The following is a 22,194-nucleotide window of genomic DNA, read 5'->3' as shown; positions in this document are numbered from 1 at the left end:
ACTATAAGAATACTTAAAGAAAAATAAACACAAAATAATTAACTCTTAATCCGGCCATAAACGTACGCAACAAAAACAATGGAAACAATATTTTTTCCGTATAATGAGATGTACCCTTGTCGCCTGTAGCTATGAATTCATAAATAAAGTATTCTGAATGTATAATCATGTTGCATTTATAATTTGAACAAAGGGGAATATTAATAATAATGATCCAAGATGCCTAAATACGTTTATTTACTGCATATTAAGTACATAATGTAATTTTTTTGATACTTTTCATCGTATAGTAGATTTGCTGTAAATATGAAACTGTGTATAAAAAAAGACAATCGAAATTTAAGAAGTAACACACAAATTCAGATTGACAGAAATATGTATTTCTGAAAAAAGAAATTTGCTAAACACACATTTGGATTTGGGTGATGTACAGTACAGTTGGGTATAAAGGTTTAGAACCCTTTCTGCTTAACCGGCAAACCTTTTATTTCAGACATTACTATACCTAAAGTCGTGAACATAAACATTGGCCGTAGAGCAGCGCCTATAAAATGTTTTATCCTCACTTTATGATCCTAACGGTTCGGTGGCAAAAATGGCTGCATACGTATTACGCGTAATAGCCCATAAACCTGTCTTATTAAAGTCAAAAATACCACGAAACTCGGCAAGAAAAAAGAAAATTCGAATCAAGAAATTCATATTCTTAAAACTAAAACAAAACACATAATAAAACTAATTCGCAAAAGTAAACTGGCAACTCATACAAAGAAAAAACAAAACACTAACAAATTCGAACTTGGAACGCAACGTCATTTTGTTAAGACAATGGACAAGTCAGAAGACGCGTGCGTTCAGTACAGACTGTTCCAAGTTCGAATGTAGGCGTCGGTACGCACTGTGTGTGTGTGTGTGTGTTGCGGGTGTGTGCGGCACCCACCCTAGGGTGATTCTGCCCCTCGAGGCCCCGCCCCCTGCGATGCTCACACGGCTGACTTGGAATCAGATGGCTCGGCCAGTCGCAAGCCAGCCGTGTCATCGTGAACGGTTCGCAGCTTCCGAACGCTCTCAATACTTAGGGCATTCGATGATTACGCGCTACACTGATCATTCGGGCACGTTCGCAAACTTGTCAAATTAAAGTATTTCGTGCATTGACGCGTCACGTGCTCCTTCGGACTGTGTTAATGAATGTTTTGTGATTTTTGTGTTTCGAACTCGTAGTGGTTGCCGGTTGTTGTCCGCCGGTTCAGTATTAGGTACGTGACACTTTGTTTTATTGCTTAGTTAGGTTAAAGTTAAAAAGACAGGAAATTCGAAAAGAAAATATGATAAACATTGTTATTGTTGACAAGGCGCGTTTGTGTCGTTTCCTACTGGGACAATCTTGTAGACTCGTAGGCGTAATCGTAGGCCTATGTGCTACGAAAGCTCTACCGGGATGCGACTTGGTCTAAAAGCTATATTGTCCTCTGTAAAAAATATGATAATTATTATCTCTACTAAAATAGTAAACTTACATTGTTGATGTATCTTTTATGAATAAACATATAATTATCATTCAGGAAAATAAAATTTCTACCGAGAAAAAAAAAACATTTTATTCACACTCATATAAAACCAAAACTTTTTGCCAAATAGATTATTATATTCCTTTGGATTATACAACAAATAAACTAAACATTTGAAATTGTAAGTTAGTTTATTTTTAAAAAAAGTAGAAAAATTAGTATTAAGTGTTGAGTTAATACTGTAGACATACTTTATTTAAAAGTTCAAAAAACTTGTTAAAAATACGTAACTAAAACTAAACTTACTTAAAAATAAATTGAACACTTAATTCTTGAATAAATAATAAGGTAATTTTTTATTGACTTTATTATGTAAATAAATTGTGCGACTTGCTAACGAGATAATGAATATTTTTTTTTACCGGAATAAATAAAACACAATTTTAATTACTGTTCAAACCTTAGATATCAATATTTTATTGTTAATTTTCGAACGAAAAAATGAAACAGTTTTAAAAAAAGAACACAATACATTTGACCTACCTGCCGCAACAAAAGGCACATCCCTGAAATTCAATATTTTATTTGTTCAATGTAAAGCGAGCCAATAATTAAAGTATTCAATGTACAGATAATTCTTAAATGTAAACATTTACCCACTTTGTTAACATTTTCGCAACGTAATTTGATATATCATTGTTCATCAATTTTGGACATAAATTTTTTTTTGAAATACTACTACTGGGATTTGTGCTTACAAAACATTTTTTTTAAATTGATTTCATAACTTAGTTTTTGGTTTAATATGGTTAAATATTTTTTCTAAATCTTTTTACTTAATAAGGCGAATGAACAAAATACCAGAAACATGCACGTCGCAGGAGGCCTCACGACATAAATATATAAATTAGGTCAATTGAAATTCTGTATCTTTTATTAATTAATTTAATATTTTTTATGTTTTTAAAACATACACTAATTAATACTGCACCCAAAACAATTCTTGAATAAGATCTGGTCAATAAAAATTCTTACAACTTATGGACCGATACTTGGATGAAGAGATAACTTCATAAATTGAAATCATCAATAGAATTTGTTACAGCAACCAAATCATTTAGCACCGTGTAATGACTACACGTGAGAACTCAACTATCAATGGTTATGTCTTTCTTTGTGAAGTTGTCATTAATGCGCGAAAAAAATTGTCAAAGTACAGCGTGGCACCCCTGGGAGATGTTACATAATAGGGTTGTCAACACTGGACGGCTTTCGAGTATAAATAATAGTCGAGTAGCATTTGAACGCTACTTTGTCGGCACGCTTGAATTGTTATGGATTTATTGATTTCATTCATGTCATATTTTTGTAAATTTTTATAGCGGTACGAATATTTGTCGGAGTTATTTTTTGTGCAAATATGTTGGTTACAGCTTTTTAACGCTTTGCCGTTTTGTGATAATGTGTATTCGATATTTTTCATCAAAAAATCTAATTATTCTGAAGGGAAAATTCTCAGACGTTAAGCGTCTACATATTGCTAGGAAAATTGAAAACAAAATTAAAGTATTAAAAAAAAATAAAAACATTAATATTAAGTTATATTTAGCAAAATTATTTTTTCACATCACATCCAATACTTTTAAAACGACTTTTCGATGTAATAATAGGGTAATATTTAAAAAACTATGCTCAGAAAAATATAATACACACTTTGTACAGTAAATCAAATTTTAATTTTTCAATAGCTTGATTTTTAAATTAAAAAAAACTGTATTTTAAAATGTTGGGTACATATTTTCTGAACTTTATCTTTAAAAAGTATCTATAAGTATATATATTAGTGATTAATACTGGGTGTTTTTTTATCTAGATGTTTTATGACCAATTATTTATATTTAAATTAAATATCTGTTAATTAAATAGTTAAATGTATATCTGTTAAATATAAAATAAACTAAATTAAATCCACATCGATCACAGAAAACTCTATCAACAAATATATCTTTCACCGGACAAATTATACAAAAAATGTCTTATCCTTACCGACCCGTCCCACGTCACTGTCACACATTGTCCCACGTATCTGTTACCACATAATGCAAGTAAAACGGACAATACCTCTCGAAGTCTCTATTTAACGAAATTACCAGTTTTGGAGATACATCACTTCGACAATGTGCCATTGAAATGGAGCGGCAAGATCAAAGAAAATTTAATAAACATAGGTATTTGCAATTATTTTCATAATATTGTGATATATTTAATTTGGATTTTTGTTTATTGCCAGTGCCAAATGATAAAAATTAGTAGTATTTAAAAAAAATAACTACCATATCCTCTTGATTGCATATTATTTTAGTTTTGTTCAACTTGCAAGAATAGTACACGTTCACAAAAATTTTAAGATTGCTGTCAAAATATCATCATGATCATTTCGATGGACCTTGCTAAGAATGCCGAAATATTCGAATCTTTCTCGACCATTCGGGAAAATAAAATAGATATTAAAAATTAAACAACAGACACATTTTCTATCGTCACATCAAAAACTTACTATATTAACTGCGATAATAAGCTACAACAATACAAAATCTAACACAGAATAAGGCAGTGCTAAAGAGGTATCAACAAAATAATGCATTTAATAATCTTCTTAAATTTAATTCGCCGGCTCCTTGTGTTACGATACCTAAGACCCGTCACAAAAAAAAACAAGTATTTATAATCTGTGATGGGTTCAAAATAACACCTCTTGTTCTGACCGCGCCCTTCCGATGGACTTAAAACTTTTAATATGGATTAAGATAGAGCTTTTTTAATGTAAAAAGCTTTTCGTGTATTTCGTGATATGATTTTTTTGTTTCGCTGTCGGCATTGAGATGAGATGAAAATTATCAGTGTTAAAAGTATATTTGAGTTGTTTAAATAATAGTATATTTTTCAATATCTTTCTTTTAAACAGTATTATTATTTTAGTACATATCTTATAAAAGAATTGTTTTTTTTTTGTTCCAAGTAAAACAAGGACAAACAGAAAAAAATTGTGCGTCGCAAAAATGTAACACGATATAACAAACTTACCTACGTATGATTGAATTATTGATGATTAAATAAGCTAAAACAAACTGCAAAAATATAGATGACTGTAACAACAAAAATAGTTGAATTCACATTTTTGTTATCAGTGATCGATCTAATGGCCTAAAATATTTCCAACTAACGTCCCGCCCCGGCTTCGCTCGGGTAAAACCATATAAAAAAGTAGCCTATGTTATTACTTCTGAAAGTTTCCTTTGTCTCTGTAGTTTTTGAATTTATTCATTACAAACAAAAATACAAACTTTTCTCTTTATAATGTTAGTTATGGATTTGATTGATACTTCTAATGGCAAATTAATATTCAATTTTATATGTAATGTATAGAAATTCGTATCGACCAATCATTACACATCTCAAAGTAATTTAATAATCATTAAGGTAAGGATAATTCGGGTCGATATCACTCAACAATGAACTCTCAAGAATTCTAAGCAGCGTGTGCCGCATAGCTCATCGCAGCCGTCATTTAGTGGCGTAGCTACCGATTGTGTGTACGCGCACTTTCAAGATTAGGGGGCACTCGTAATCAAGGCCATTATTTTCGTCACAAACACTAAACTACTTCTACACTAATATTGTCTTAAAGTCTTCGGAGCTAATAAAACGATTTCCGAAATAGTTTAAACAGTTGGAAGTTTTATATTATTAGCAGGTACACAGAGCACTATTCATTCCGGAATTTCTTCGTTTTATGTGAAATAAATAAACAAATATAAAGGGACAAATCACACACATTGAAATGGAGAAGGCAATGCAATAATATTACCCAGGTATGGGAATACGACAGTAAAAGAAGAAAATAAAAAGCATAGACGAATATTTATATATTTACGTACCTAATGTTTCCTATAGGGATATTACATATAAATATTGTAATATCCCTGTAGAAACAGTAGGTAAATAATAAAATCAAGTAGGTAAAAGTGTTGGTGTTAGGGCCCCAAATATTTTAAGCATTGAGGTCTATAGCGAGGTTGTTACGCCGCTGCCATCGTTTCACGATTTTTGACCAGTGTGTGGTCGGTAGCGAAGACGCGGCATACGGCATATCACAATGGATTGATTTATCGCACCGCCTAGACTTCACTAGTGCACGCCGTACTGCTTGTACAATCAAATGTGGGTACCGTTGGCAAAACAATCAATTTAGATTTTATATCTTTTCATAGTATCTAAATCCAACAGTGGGCTTGATTTGAAGTACATTTTTGAACACAATAAGTGATGTATCTCATCCTAAGTTTAATAAAGATTTTTAATTTGTGAATATAATCATTAATCAATCATCGATAGCTAAAATTTCGCAATTTTAATCTAAACATGTATGCAACATGTTTAGATTAAAATTGCGAAATTTTTGCTTTCTTCAGAGAAAAATAAACACAGAATTTGAATGTGATTCGAATATCCACGATGTAAAATTGGTTGTTATTATATTTTTAGTAATTACTAAGAAAAGATAATTATCTGAGAATAGATAAAATTTATAATAAAAAGAGACCAATCTCTGTAATTTCCTGATACTTTATTATAGAATATAACTGATATGTTATTTAACTTTATAACATAAATACGGTACTTAAAATCTTTTTCTACAATATAATCGAAAGTAACATCAATTTTCATTTACATAAAATTTTACTCCAATTTACTCTGTATGTTTCTGCTGTCGCTACCCGTCATTTCGGAATCAATGTAACAAATCGAGGCGAGGCTTTGTGCTGACCCTACACACGGGTCGTAATTTATTTCTGCTCTGACAGGCCTGGTCTGACTACCGAGTCCTTCACCTCGGTAGCTGGACCTGCATAGGCTCTTGATTTTGACAGCTCAACTCTAAAAACGTCACACATCAAACATCAAACTGTCAACATGTTACTATAATAATAAAGTCATCGTTTTGGCGAACGATGGAGCCATAACACAAAAATAAATTATACACCTAAACCTTCCTCCGAAATCACACTATCTATTAGTGAAAACCACATGAAAATTCGTGCAGTACCTAGTTTTTGAGTTTATCGCGAACAGACAGACGCGGTAGAGGAATTTTTTAAATAATTATGTAGGATTTAGTACCTATATAGCTAAATCAACTTCTTCTTTCATAATAAGTTTAGACTCAAATAAATAAGTCCTTTCATACAGAATCAGCGGTGTATGAGTTCAAGTAGATTAACATACAGTCACGTGAACGTCGCTTGATGTCGCATTTTTTTTGTTGTTGTGTTTAAACCCCGGTGCAACCTAGACTTGACTATCAAAAGCATGAACCTCGATGATACTTGACTCAAAGCCGAATGCTCTTTACTCCGAAACTTTGTAGACACGTCAATGTTAATTACAAATATAGACGCGACCATTGAGATATACGGCAGGAGTCGACAATCGTAGAAATTAATTTTAGAATTCTTAATTGGATTTACTAGTCTATTTAAATATCTGAAATGCACTTATTTATAAGCAATATATCATAAATGTTGTTATATTTGGCTATATTATTTCAGTCTTCTGTTTATAGTTTCTACGTTTAGAACCACATCAGCCACAAAGGTTTAAGACTATTTTAATTTATGAAAGAAACCAATAAGCTTGTTACATGTCTACAATAATACAAAGAAATTTTTTATTTAATTTTAAGAAAATAAATTTAGACAGCAACCATGAAATATGTTTTTATAATTAAATCTAACCAAAAAGAGACTCATCAAAATTAATGTAGACGTATCAAATCATGGCAATGTCAACTCCATAAATTTACCTCCGCGTATTCATTTCCCGCTTTTTTCTAACTCTGAAAAGGAAGCTTTGAGGTTACAACTTAAACAGATGAGAGTACCTACTCGCGTGCGTGTATTTTGTATACAATTCGCGAATATCCTTTTGATGCTGGCTGGTTTTTAACCAGAGTGGAGCGATCTTTGTATAGTTTAACAGTTTGTGTGTTTGAATATTCCAAGATCCATTTAGAGGTTCTTCACAGGGATTCAGACGCTGAATTAACTATTCGAGTGCTTATTTCTCGACTTTATGTAAAGCAATTTAAAAAAAACTTTTCTTAATGTATGACTCCGTGGTTATAAGCTATTTATTTTTGCGTGTGATTGCCGCGTCTCTCTCTCTCTGTGACATCTCCACCTGGAGCTGTCATAGAGAGAGAGCGTTCGGGGTTAAGACGCCGCATAGCATAGGTTGAGCTTAAAAAACAATCTTAAAATTTTGAATATTCGGCTGTGATTTTACGGCCCCACTGTCGGACGTCAGTTCTCCTTAGGAATGGCATTGTTGCATATCGGCTGCCTAGACTATGTGTCCCTTTTAGTCGACTCGTACGACATCCACGGGAGTATATAGAGTGGTCTTATTCTAGGGCGGAACCACATGCCTAAAACGTTTAATTCTACGTGGTTGAACTTTATTTTACAAGAACATAGCCCAGTAATCTCATAGATTTTTTTGCATGAAAACTGACAAACATCCAAACAAATAAAGTTTAACATTTTAGTTGCAGTCGGCTAAAAGCGTGTAGTTCTTCGTAAATAGCGAGCCATTACCGCCACCTGGTGTCTCGGCGAATCAAAGCGCCTAATGATGTGTAGGATCTCCTCAAACTATGGTAATACCAGAAACATTCTCAAATTAGAATTCTCGCTCTTGAACGGAAATTTTTATCTTTTTTATTTAATATTACTGACGACCGCCCGGCTTCGCACGGGTGCAATATTATGCATGTTACATATATACAAAAATCCGCAACAAAATCCGTTGCGTAGTTTTAAAGACCTAAGCATACATAGGGACAGACAGCGGGAAGTGACTTTGTTTTATACTATGTAGGGATAGCGGAGTGTAAGTCGTCGTTTCGTTATAGTTTAAATATTAATACTAGATGCGTCCCAGGTATCTGCTTCTGTGAGACCTGAACGATAGAATTGTACAGACAGACAGAATGGTAAATATCGGGATTAATAGTAGCCATCGTAATCCAGCCAGTACATATTACGGGAAAGTATATACAAAATAATCCTCGCAAATTTTCGTATTAATAATATTAGTAGGTACGATATTATTACATTTTCCGTGCAATTTTATCAAAATAACTCATTTTTTTAATAATGGTTATCACATTCAGTTATATAGTAAAATGTGAATGATTAAACTGACTACATATATCTTAAACTAGTACAAAGGTACATATAAAAAAGGACATATGAATATAAGTAAAAGACGCCTTTAGGCGACTTAAATAAAATCGGACACCAGTGTTAACAATAAAACACTGGATATGACGATGATATAGGTACATACTCAACTAAATATAACGAGAGGTTTTTTGAACCAAAATTTGAGTAAAATTATCTCTAACTAAAATTCAACATTGTAACCTGTTTTAAAGAGCTTACTTACATGTGGAGCTTTTGACGGAGCTAAGCTTTAGGCAGACGACCACTTAGAAACACTGAGCTTTTAACATTACCACGCTTTTATGAGTAGGTCTACATACCAGGCATTGAAGCTAGAAAATTGGGGTTTTGACTTCACATTTTAATAAATACGCACACGAAACGCGAATCGCCAAATATAAAACTACTAAATGTTTTCAACGACAAAATAAATCAATTTATTTAAAAAAATCAGTTAAACGCTCGCGCGGCTTTCGATTCTGTGCAAAACTCTATTCGTTTAGTCTATGACCATTAGTGTATATTTGTGACTGAAATTTGACTTGAGTGCATTCGACTTAAATCTAACCTGGATGGCAAACAAAGACGTGATGTAGAATGGTATCACTATATTAATATAAATAAAACAGGAATATCACACACATTCCTATGCACGGGTTCTTTTTTGTTTTTGGGAAACTCCGACGTGGAGAGGGCGTCCCAAATTTTAACGGGGTGCATATGCAACATGATAAAGGACAATCAAAATGATGATGAGTAGAAAAATGTAGTTTAAAACAGTAGCCTTTTTCCAATAAGTTTCCCACACGAAACAGAAACAAGTGATGAATAATTATCGTAATTAGAACCAAGTTTTTGTAGAAACTTGAGACGGCGGCCTCTTTACAAAGAAGCGATCAGACCGATAACGCGATCTTTGATGTATCATTTATACGCACGTCTAACAACAAATTCAACTTTATTACCGTCAGAATAAAGTTGTGATGAACATGTTTTCTGCGTGGAACACAACCACTGATGTAATGAGATGTGAAAGCGTTTTAACGTTATTCAGTACGTGATTTATGACTTCATATTTGTTTCAACTTATTTTTAGGGTTCCGTATGTACGAATGTAAAAGCGGAACCTCTATAGTATAATTTCATTGACCGCTTGCTTGACAAACCGCCTTTCTTTTAGTCTGCTCCGTCTTTTTTTATAGGAACACTTAGAGGTATCAAGTTGAAATTTAGTCTAAAGTCTTTATCATCAGTGAAAAAACAACTTATAGTTAACGCTTTACGATCTAAGATCTACCTATCGAATCAAAACCTATAGGGTAGTAGCTGTTAAAAACCCATTAGATTGGATACTCCGTTGATCTAGAATCAAGAAATTCAGCTAAAAAGCATGTCTTACAGAACACGTTAATGAAAAAAAAAATTCTAAATACCGTAACCGAACCCTCAATGCGCAAGTCCAACTCGCACTATACCGGTGTTTTTATAATTATGTGCAATACAAATAAAAAAAATATTTCTCATGTAATATATTATACGGAAAAAATCCGAAACTATTACTTATTACAAAAATAAGTGAGGACGATGGCAGTGGATGAATTAGCTAGCAAATGATAAGCTTAGTTAACTAGTCTTGTAAGTAATCCAAATTTATACTTACTATTCCGCATATGTATAACTATTAATGTATAACTATTAATGTATCACTATTAATGTATAACTATTAATGTATAACTATTAATGTATCACTATTAATGTATAACTATTTAAATGTTCTTAAGATAAAATTATGTACTTTCAAATAAAAAATCGAACTCATCTCCTCCGCCATAAATCCTCGGAGCCCAGTACCCACTTTCCTACTTTTTCTTCTCCATGTTTCACTGCTTACCTATTAATGACGAATCAAACCACCCTCGCAACAGTCAACCAAACAAACACACAAAAGGACCCCGCCATTAGTGTCCAAAGTATTTGAGTCTAGAGTACTCACTTTGACTCACAAGTCATGTTTGACTCGACCCTACTTTATTGTACCTTTCAAGGGAAAAAATATCAAAGTGAAATTCGATTGGGACTTGAAAAGATCAAATACGTGTCCCTTTATTGAGTACCTGTTAATATTAGGCGTGCGTACCCTGGAGTATGGAAATAGAAATTACACTGAAGACGATCTTGTCACGTAACTTGGTAATTTTTTTCGAAAAATTACACTACAACTTACTTTTTATTTATATTCTGTTGTTTATGTTTTTCTAGTTCTGTGGCCCGGACTTCGTGCGGGGTCGTTTATGTATAAACCTTTAGGAATTGTCTAAATAACATTGAAAACTGCATCAAATCTGTTGCGTGGTTGAAAAGAAGAAAAGCTCAGAAAAGCTCAGACTGATGCGGATCAAGGGCGACTTTGTTTTATACTAAGCAGTGATGTTTCAGTTTAGAGAGTACGATATAAAAATGAAAGCTTTAGTCGAATAATTTATTTCCTGCTTTTAAACTTTTTAAACTATACATAACGTGCCCAGAAGGCTGGCAGCATTATCACGTTTTCGAAAATGCAAGAATAAAACATAGATGTAGTATATAAATAAAAATAGTTTAAGATAATAACTTAGTAAAATATTGTTTCCACAAAAAGCGCTCATAAAAAAAAACCTACTTTTCGCGCCGCCCACTTCACATCACCGATCGCTACACATGACGTAATCACGCACAACATCTCAGTTAAACAATGAAAAAAAATAACAAAAACCAACCGACTACCGTTCGACCAGCATGGGTGGCAGCATCCAGCTATCATCTCATCTAGCTTCATTACAACCGATCATTATCGTTTCACGAACACGCAACTATCTCTACTATGCAACAATAGATGGCGACTCTAAACTAACACAATTAAAAAATTCAGCAGAATCATCTAGCAATTAGTACTAGTATAGTTAGAGTAACGGACTAAGTTTGGTGTAGAGCGCGCGCGTATTTTTACTTCGCTCGCTTACAATACTTTTTTTGGGTCTATTTTGTTAGATACAAAAATAAATATTTTACACATAAATATTTTTATTCTACTATATTCTATTATACACAAAAAAAATATTTTGAATTACATTTATCATATATTTTATTAATATCATTTATTATGGCGGCTATGCGACCTAATAAGGATCTTGGTCTCCGATACTAAAATTTTCCACCTTTTCTTATTCTGCGTCGCTTATTGCCAGTCTGCTCTATGGAGGGCCATCCAGGTCTCTTAGAACTCCATCACGACCCTGCGAATATGGTTATTTAATAATAGTGATAGTGACGTTTTGTTATTTAACTAACAATAACATAAAGTAATCTCATAATGTCTGTAACCTGTTCTGCACACTTTGTAAATGAATAAACAAAAATTAAGCAACCTACCTCATTCTCCAGCTCTCCGACACTCGATACACCATAAAACACATCGATCTAATGCTCCATTTGGAAATGAAAGAACGTCGACCCAAATACACGTTCACATTTATAACATTTAGTGCGAATGGTTAATAAAATTTGCTCTGTCCTTGACTGGCAGATGAACATTATTTCAACAATTAAAAAAAAACCCCATATTTATTTTTTCATTTCAATTTTCAAAGAGGTAAAAGCATTCTATAAGTACTATAAAACATACTTACTCTAACCCACGGCACGGTAGAACGGGACAAAGAATGAAAGGAGCGTAATGATGAGTCTTGATTGTAATTGATGATGTGATTGTCTACTGGGTCAATTTGGATGCGGCTTCAGGTCAAAGAATATTTTGACCTACAATACAAACAGGAGTACCTGGTGTTTTATTGCATTTTAATTAAAGCAATAGTGTATTCAACTAATAGATAAATACGTAAAAACATACCTGGTGAACACTATTGTGATTTTCAAAACAAAATTTGAGTTATCACTGATTTTTATTCCTCTAAAAGGATGACTTTTACGACCAACATAATTTATAATTTTCAATTATAATATTTGTTCCATCTTTGCAGATCTCGTGATGAGAACCGCGCGCAGCTAGCTCGTTCATAATCTCCGTTGGCGGGTCGTCGCGGGGGTGCGCGGCAGTTAGCGGGGTGGCTCTTCACGGGGGGTGGGGGCGGGCAGCGCCTGCGCCCGCGCACGCCGCCACCACGCTGGTGGGGGGCTTGGTGGCGCCGCCGCGGGAACCCACCACGGCGGCCGAAGCTTTCTGGAAGATGCCTCATAAAGGTGATTGTATGTCTTGTTTGGTATATTTTTTATTTACCTATAATAGCCTAGCAGTTGTCTATGTTTGACTTCGGGTCATTAACTAGTTCTATCCCGAATTTCATTAAAATCAGCCTAGTAGTTTAACCGCGATAAGTGCGATGTATATAGACAGACTTTCGTATTTAGAATATTTATATTATGGAAGTATGGATTCAGATATTCCCCTCGTGTGTGTGAAGTTCTTTTATCTTTACATTATATTAAGAATTTCAAACTATTTAAAATTAAAAATATAGCTTTCGCTTGCAGTTACGCCGGCACCATATAATAAAAGGTCAAGACTTTGCGCAATTTCTATATATCGTAAAGTCAGATGAAATTGCCTTGCATTAATGACGAAGCCACGTGCAATTCGTTGATAACAATTGAACATTTCAACTGAAGATTTCAAATATCGAAGAGTAAAATTTGATGCTAATTATTGGAACTAGACGAAAGTCGAACGATAATACTGGCCGCAAGATCTAACAAGCAGTTACCAGTTGTTTACGACAACAAACGTAAAGTTGATACAACTAGAAAGTTACAACTATAAAGTTGCCGGTTTACAACGCAAAAGCCAAGTTCCGGACTTCTTAACTCGCTCTTAAGATTTGATTTCGTGACCACTACTCTGGTATCTCGATCGTATCTCGATTACAAAGCATACCAATACAATATTAACAAATATTAATTTCGGATCAAACCATATCTCGATCGAGAACCAGTGGTAGTGCCGTGAAATCTCCGTGGAACTTGGCAAACCCGCCACACTGAACTGCACTAAACAACTCGCAACTTATGAATTGCTTATTCATTAGTGAACTTGTAACTTTGATTTACTTCAACTCGAGCTAAGGTCTTCGAAAACAATGGTACCTAGATAGGTACCATTGTTTTTGAAGCTAGATAGCTGGTGTATTGTTAGATTATCTGTGCATTTTTTAGTTTCGTATGTAACTTAAGCAAGGTAAAACTGAAATTCTTATGCCAATGCATACTAAAAAAAATTTTATACTATACTATATGCGGCCTAGAGATTTGTTTCCGTGGTAATTTCGGGATAAAATTGCCCTATGTGTTATTTAAGGTTATATTCTTTTTCATAACAATCCAATCCAATCTACTTAGTAGATGTATCGTCACAAACAAATTTATAATATTAATAGAATATAAATAATGTTTTTCTATTAAATAATAAACTAGATTATCGTTACCACTGGTTTCCCCAAGATTGACTTTCAAGTGAAAACAAGTTCTGGATGGTTGCGCAGAGGCTGGCCCTAAGTTAACGACGTACTAACTTGCTAAGTTAGCCCGAACTAGCCTAACTTGAAATAGTAAAAGTTTGTTGTGAGTATATATATGTTATAGTATACTTGACTAGCTTCTGCGAGGTGTGCCGTTTTGTGCACCAATTTCAATGGCACTATATAATTCAATATTAGAATAGCACCTGTTGTAATGTTCTTGTCAAAAACTGTTTGGAAGAATAACAACATTAAAAATAGAATTTTCGATTGAGACGATGATAGTGCGTAAAATAAACTTTTAAATTTTGGAGATTTGGCTACGGTTTTACGACCGGCCGCCTGTCTGACGTCAACTTCCTATGGGCAAGCTGTTGTCACCTCCCAGCTGTTAAGGCTTTTAATCTGGTAGCTGCCTCGTACGACATCCATGGATATTATGGAGAGTAACACGTCGAAAAAAATAGTAACAAAGTACGCATATTATTAGAACTACAGGCAAAATCCTTATTCGTCTTAATGCAAAAAAGGCCCTAGTCAAGAGAGCCACAGCTACTGATGGTCACGATCCTCAGCCATAAGGATACGACTATGATGATGATGATTTGATAACCCATAACTTGTGTTAGTATCCCATAACACAAGTTTTAAACTTACTTTGGTGCTAGCTTATATATATAACAAAAGATCTGTCAAAAGGTTTCGTCTATATCTGTGTCAAATTTCATCAAAATCGGCCCAGTAGTTTTGAGTTTATCCATTGCAAACAAAAAAAAAAGAAAAATACATTTTTTTCTCTTTATAATATTAGTATCGATGCAATAATACCGACATAGTAATTGTGCTTCACGATTTGAAAACTTGGTACGCCAGAGTTCCGCTGTTTGCTTCTAAGGGCGGTCAACTTAATGACTTGTTAACTTGCCAAGTGACGGAACTAAGTTGCTTTCTACTCGGCGCTGAATAGTACAAGGCTGTTTAGAGCTATTGTCACTGCTACAGTCGCTGTAATGCTTTTTATAGCTAGAGTATTCTAGCATTTCTTTTTAAATTATTTAGCTCGGCAAACAGTATATAGAAAAACATAACCAAAAATATTTTTCAATTGTATCTCAGAGTAAAATCATTGATGTTTCAGATACTAGAATTCATCATATCTTAATTCATATCTTAAACATACAAATTCCAGATTTTGAACCTAAGACTAAAATCGCTTTCGTAAATTGTTTTCACGGTGAAGTCGTAATCTGCACAGTTCGCCTAACGGGGCATGCAATCCTGTCACATTATAGAAAGAGACAAATAGACCGGAAAAATGGTGGCGGGAGAGAGATGTAAAACCAGTCTGTCACGCCGAGAGAATTTTAATGATTCAGAGCCTTTGACGTGTTCTTTACATGCAAATGTCTACACTTCCGAGTCACTTGAACATATTTCGTCAGATTCAGGTGAAACGATAAATATTTAAGTTTGGAAAGGATGTTATATAATGTTAAATATTAGTCTTATAACAAGGATTTTTATAAAAGAAAATCAATGCAAACTTTAGTCCTTTGAACGAAAAAGCAGTCAGTCCTTTTGTCACCTGATGATGTTACATTCTTCCCCCGACGACAGAAGGACAATTATATGTTTAACCTGTCTGTATATCTGTATGTCTGTCCGTGATATCGTAGCAGCCAAATGGCTGGATCGATTTTGATCATTTTTTTGTTTGATTGAGAATTTAATCGAGAGTGTTCTATGTTTGAAATGTTCACACATTTCAGCCGTTTGGAACCTATCAATTTACTTTTTGATTTAATAATTGCGATTTATATGCAAATAAACAGATAATAGCTCAAATTCCTTTCGAATTAACATTGTAACTAAAACGTCATACCGTTATTCCAAAAAAAAAAAACAATTGAAAATTTAACATTGTTAGCTCAATGCTAAGCCAATGTTTTTAAAAAATGGCGACATTGATTTGTAGAAATCCAAGCTTTTGTTAAACCGAAAAGATCACTGTTTTTCGGTAAAGGATTAGTTTTTAGGTTTGGTCAAGTATTGCTTTGTTGATTTTTTATATTACTCAAATAAAGTATCGAGTTATTTAAAGCAATTTGTTGTTTAACTTTAGAAGTAATATATTTTTAACGAACAACAATGAAGTCAAAAGTAAGGTAATCGACAACCTTTTTGCCTTGTAGTCGCAAAATCTGTCTATACATGAATCTGTCAATGTTTTTTTTTTCATTGTACAGTCGAGGGGCGTGGCGGCCATATATCCCATAAATTATGTCAGAAGTCGGGTGAAACAAATGGTCTCGCAAGCGCTGTGAATGAAACTATAAAATGTGTTATTTGTGACAAAAAAAAGTTTGTTACGTGTTATAAAGGTGAATGGATAGAATAGTTTTTTGATGCAACATTCTATTTTATTTATATATAAAGAGATTGGATCTCCTTAAAATGAAATTATTTGTCTTAATTTATCATATTGATACAATGAATGAGATTATATAAAGTGAAGTGTATATCCAAAATGTTCATTAGTTTTGAACATACTACATTTTAAAATTTTTACAATTTTAATATCCTTCTAATTATGGGAACGTACTTAAATTATCATATGAATATACATAAATTTATCTGATGAAATTTTAAACTTTCAGTTTCGATCAAAAGTGAAGCTCATTATAAACCAAATCAGATGCCGTGTGCACTAATCTCCTAAACTGGATCGAGTGATTCCAAAATGGCGTTTACTGTCACAATTAAATGCTCCCCTATAGATTTAAGCAATTCAAAAACAGATACAAAATAATAATAAGAGAAGTACAGTGGGGGTTGTAGCCAGGTGTGTCTGTCAGAGACAGGGTGACGACCCTTATGTGTCTGTTATAAATGATCTGTTGGTATATATGTAATGTTTGATTAACGTTTAGTATAGATGATTTTGGTATAACATTACATCCTAAGTACTTTTAGGGGATAAATAAGTAATATATTTTTTTTATATTTTTGCATTTATATTTTTTATTTTCGAAAATTGAAAGAACCATTTTTATATTATTAGCAATAATTCTAAATAAATAATTTCTGTCACAATTGTTAATTGTCAACTTAAAATCGTTGCCGACTATTTAGTATTGACTATATATATCGACCTTGGAAATCCAACTTCTATTGGTCAAAATAATAAGCACATGTGTTTTGTATTAATTGTGATTTTCATTGAAATAGTATACAATATATAAGTATAGAGAAAATAAAGTTAAATAGAATTGGAAAAAGTAAAATTATAGATTTTCATTAACATATTATTTTGCTATGTCACCAGTCACTAACCTCTCTCACTTTCTGATCTTAGTCCAGTTATGTACCAGTCACTAATATTGCAATATTAATAACGTAGTCCAGTCAGCGGGCAAATGCGTGTGTAAAAATAATAGCAAGAGACGATATGACACACTTATATGTGGAAAACCATGCAATGAACTATACACCCAGAACTATTGCCGGCACTACACATGAAATTTATAGCGTCGCGCCATAAAAACGGGGATTAAAAATAAATCGCTCGAATAAACTGCACCTCTGAAATTAAAACGCTCCCTCGCGCGACACGCGTTGCTTGCGTCGATTTTCGCTATGGGATAAGTCATAAGCGGAATCGATTTGCTTACATACACGAAGAAACTCACTCTGTCTCACATTTGCGTGTTTTGAATTTCATTCACGACTGTGACTACGCGTGTTGACTTTCAGTTTCAGTTTCGTTGAAGTCCAGTGTTGACGTTACATATATTCGACTGTTGAATATTCGACTGTGATTTATTTTTTGAAATTCGTGGTTCTCAGGGAAACGTAGAATATTACTCACTCGATATTTCTAATTTTTTTTTCTCATTTATTTAATACTAATTGGTTTGAATGCCTGAAGAAACCAATCTTGTCCATCTTGTCCCAGAGTTTCTTATTTACTCTCTCTTCCTACATTTATCTTATTAACTAAGTTTACTTAGCATGTATGACATGATGCGATAACGCACTATCGCCATCCGTGTATTTAAGTTTCACCTTACTCGTGTTTCCAGTCAAATCAAGGTAATACTTATTACATTGGACTGTACGGTCGCAATGGAGAAATGGTGACCCGTATCTGGTTGCCGGTGTCCATGGGCTGCGGTGTTTGCTTACCATCAGACAACCCGCATGCTCATTTACCCACTAATACTATAATAAAAAAAATTTTACATATAAAGTATTAACATGTAGACAAAAGAAATACCAGTTAGTAAGCAAACCCCGCTACGCAACCCAATAAGAGCTCTGAAAACATTGCGGACTTTAAAAATTTAGCGATAACATTACTTTTATTTATACATACTTTCTTAACAAGCAATTTTCGCCACCCGCGCGACATTTGCACCACATAATCGCATCACGGGGGTGTGCCCTAGCGATTGTCCATTGTTCTTTTAACAGGCGCTTGTTACGTGGCCGCTAACGAAAGGTGCGCCGAGTGTGATTAACAACGGGCTGGCGCGAATCCGTCACTTGGCGCGTACACCACCGTGCTGCTTGATGGTGTCGCTAATTAATTAGTGTGGGCGGGCGACGGTTTGGAAAATGATCCAATTTTAAGCCGTAAAAAATATTATTGTGATGTTTCCTTACTACTCAATTCTCGCGCGGCCCGGTCTCATAAAGAATGTCTAAGTCGATGCGTGGTCGAAGCAACGCGATAGCTGTCTAATTATTATGTACTGTGCTATCTGGTATCTGATTTTGGAAATGATTCCTTCCTCAAGAAAATTGGCGGATCGTAATGACAGCGCGGCCACAGCAGCAGTCGACACGCCTACTTTACACTTATAAAAATGTATGTATCTATTTACAAAACTGAAAACAATTTCATCGATCGGTGATCGAAGTCTAATCCAAAAAAACAAAAGAAACTATTCTCATTCGGCTCACGCTTCGGCAAAATTATACGCGACCACAAAAAAGGGCCAAAACAATGAACTTCCCCACCCTTTGAGACCTTAATCAAGACCCTGCCCTAAATTCGCCTACAAATTGCATCCAATTGTTCACTTTTTACCACGAGGCGTGTTTTAGGGTGTATAGAAAGAAATTATCTGCGACCAACGGTTGAGCGGCCCTATCCTCTATTCGGACGTACTGGCATGAGAGTAATAGACATTATAATTGCGTGCAGCCTTTATTATCTGTGGTGCAACTGGCGGCTGTTATTTTGCGCGCGATTTAAGCATATTAAAATTTAAGTTGATAGAGGCCAAGTTGCACACAACTGTTCGAGTGAAAACAATTGAACTTTAAGCTGATTTATATAGATTCAAAAATGTCAGTGAAGCTGTGAAGCACGCCACAACCTTTATATATGTATGTATATCGTATGGCCATTTATTTTTTAGAATCATAATGGGGGCTAATTCTATTTATAAAATTACTAGCGGCCCGTCCTGGCTTCGCTTGGGTAAAACCATAACAATACTTTAGCCTATGTTTTTCCTGAAGGTTTTGTCTGTCTTTGTGCAAAAATCAGTACAATTGTTTTTTAGTTTATTCATTACATAAACAAAAAACAAATATAATACACATTTACATAAAAAAAATCCAGAAAGTTGTACAGAACCTTCAGTGCTCGAGTTCTTCTCGTACTGGACCGGTTTTAAGTTACGAGTAGTCTTCAATATACAACCTAACAATTACTTTATTTGTTAGTAGTATTTTATACTACTATGCATGCAACCAACATCAGTCGAGCCTAGGAGTATATAGTTCTTTACGTTGATCGTAAAAAATTAAGATCATTGTCAAAAGATATTAACGGTTTCATAACAAAGGCCTTCTCATCCTTTCGGCCATAGATTAGATAGATTGTGGTATTTGTGGTGCAGACCGCGCCGCCGTGGCTGCAATCTTTTTTGCAGACGGTACCTTTTATTTCGCAAAGCGGATTATTTTTTTCAACGGGTTAACATTTTTACTTTTTTAGGAATATACGTCTATTATAAAGCTACTCAGGACCAGGCAGAGGATAGATAAAAGTTCTTTAATATCCATTGGTTTTGAAGTGCAGGGCCCACTTGAGCAGAAATTCAGCAGTACATGTTTGTAAAAAAAATGGCAGATGTTTGGATTTGAGGATAATTAAACATGTTTAAGTATGGACGAGATGTTTGTACGTTGTGTAAAAGTAATATACGTTAGTTAAAAAATATCACATTATGTATTAACTATTGAATATCATATTTCTAGATCGATTTTATTTTAATCTAACTGTCTTCTAAACCAGATATCTCCATTTGCCGGCAGATGAACTCATGCACAGCGCAGCGATGGGGGGCGGAGCCCTATTCGGGTGTTCGTCTGCCGGCCACAGCGGCATCAACCAGCTCGGCGGGGTGTACGTCAACGGGCGGCCCCTGCCGGACTCGACGCGGCAGAAGATCGTGGAGCTGGCGCACTCCGGCGCGCGACCTTGCGACATCAGCCGCATCCTGCAGGTCTCCAACGGCTGCGTGTCCAAGATCCTCGGCAGGTCAGCTCACACACACATTCTATAATATAGAACAGCTGGTCAAAGCGCGCTACTACGTCTTCTGTCTTATATAGATGACATATTCTTCTATCAGTTCTTGACCTCACTGATAGCCCAAACGTAATAATTATTCCGTCACAATAAGTTTTCTCTTTGAATTGAACACTTTACTAATGTGATTTCGACCTTTGTAGTTTAAAATTAAAAATAATCTAATCTAGTTACAATATATATTTTTAATCAGATTTAATTTTCATAATCACTGACTTGTGCCCTTTAGTGCGACCACAAATGACCCAGTTGCTTGTTCATAATAATAATACACAAGTATTATTCCTCCAGAATATTAATTCATTCATTTACAAAAAGCTAAGGTATTTCGATTAATAAATGTATAGACATTTGCACATTATGTCACACAACACTACTCCACGCTATTGTATTTCGCACCCATAACAATAAAAGCGAATAATAACTAAACGAATTAACACAAAACGCATTGTAGTACAAAAGTCATGGAATCGATTATGTCAAGACGTCAGGGGTCAAAGTGTTTCTGACACACGATCTCAAATTGTCAAAATTCCCATACCACCGCCTAAGGAATTGCACAATGGTGCATACAATAGGCGGTATGGACAAATTTAAAAGAAATTCATTGACTTAATCAATAGAAAACATGCCTATAGTGCTTTGTTTTTGCTGAATGGGTGACGCCGCAGGGTGACTAGGTGGGAATCGCCGGGTGCTATGGGGAGACCCTAATTTTATTGTTTGATTGCGATTTTATCTGGAGATCATGGACTTAGCCCTCTGTGCTTATGGAGTTACGTTAATAGAAATGAAACGACAAGTGTGCGGACAAAACGGAATTGGAAAAGCAATATGCCATGATAAAAAAATAAAGTATAAAATTATGTTAATTATGATTATTAGTTATTGTTCTGTTTACTAAAGTAGGTACTTACCTACTTAGTCTAAGATCAAAAACGTTGGACCTAATTGACTATTTATTTGACTGATTTATGCGACTTCTTCCCATGAATTAAATAATCTACTCATTTATCAATTCATCTCGATGTATTTATTACCAAGCTTCAATAAAATAAATTTTACCATTACTTATGAATTCGATACCTATTCTATTTCCAAAAATAGAAAGAAATAGTCAAAAATAGCATGCCCTATTTTACATTTAACATTCCCTTTTCAACATTAATGGGAACAAAAGCTTAAAAGTCAATTCGGAACAATAAAACTGGTAAAGACGTCAATCAAAGAAACTAGACTCATTTTAATACAGGGTGTACCTTTCAGGGCTGTCCCACGACCGC

The 22,194-nt window shown here is 34.3% G+C and overlaps 1 protein-coding gene across 6 annotated transcripts in view; it reads left to right on the top strand.

Annotated features, from left to right (window-relative positions):
* The first annotated feature begins 1,006 nt into the window (after positions 1-1,006).
* Positions 1,007-22,194, top strand: part of toy (twin of eyeless) — a 57,074-nt gene continuing 35,886 nt past the window's right edge. For 3 of the 6 annotated variants that reach the window (XM_053760596.2, XM_053760593.2, XM_053760598.2), the window contains exons 1-3: positions 1,007-1,259; positions 12,814-13,039; positions 20,635-20,860. In XM_053760596.2, the coding sequence (XP_053616571.1) occupies positions 13,021-13,039; positions 20,635-20,860 (245 nt within the window). In that variant the 5' untranslated portion in view covers positions 1,007-1,259; positions 12,814-13,020. Of the gene's footprint in view, positions 1,260-12,813; positions 13,040-20,634; positions 20,861-22,194 lie in introns of those variants that run through there. The other 3 variants (XM_053760594.2, XM_053760595.2, XM_053760597.2) reach the window with 3 other exon arrangements.

Source organism: Plodia interpunctella, chromosome 20 (genome assembly GCF_027563975.2).
Source record: "Plodia interpunctella isolate USDA-ARS_2022_Savannah chromosome 20, ilPloInte3.2, whole genome shotgun sequence".
In the NCBI taxonomy this organism is placed as follows: domain Eukaryota; kingdom Metazoa; phylum Arthropoda; class Insecta; order Lepidoptera; family Pyralidae; genus Plodia; species Plodia interpunctella.
This window is presented reverse-complemented; position numbering and strand designations above follow the sequence as displayed.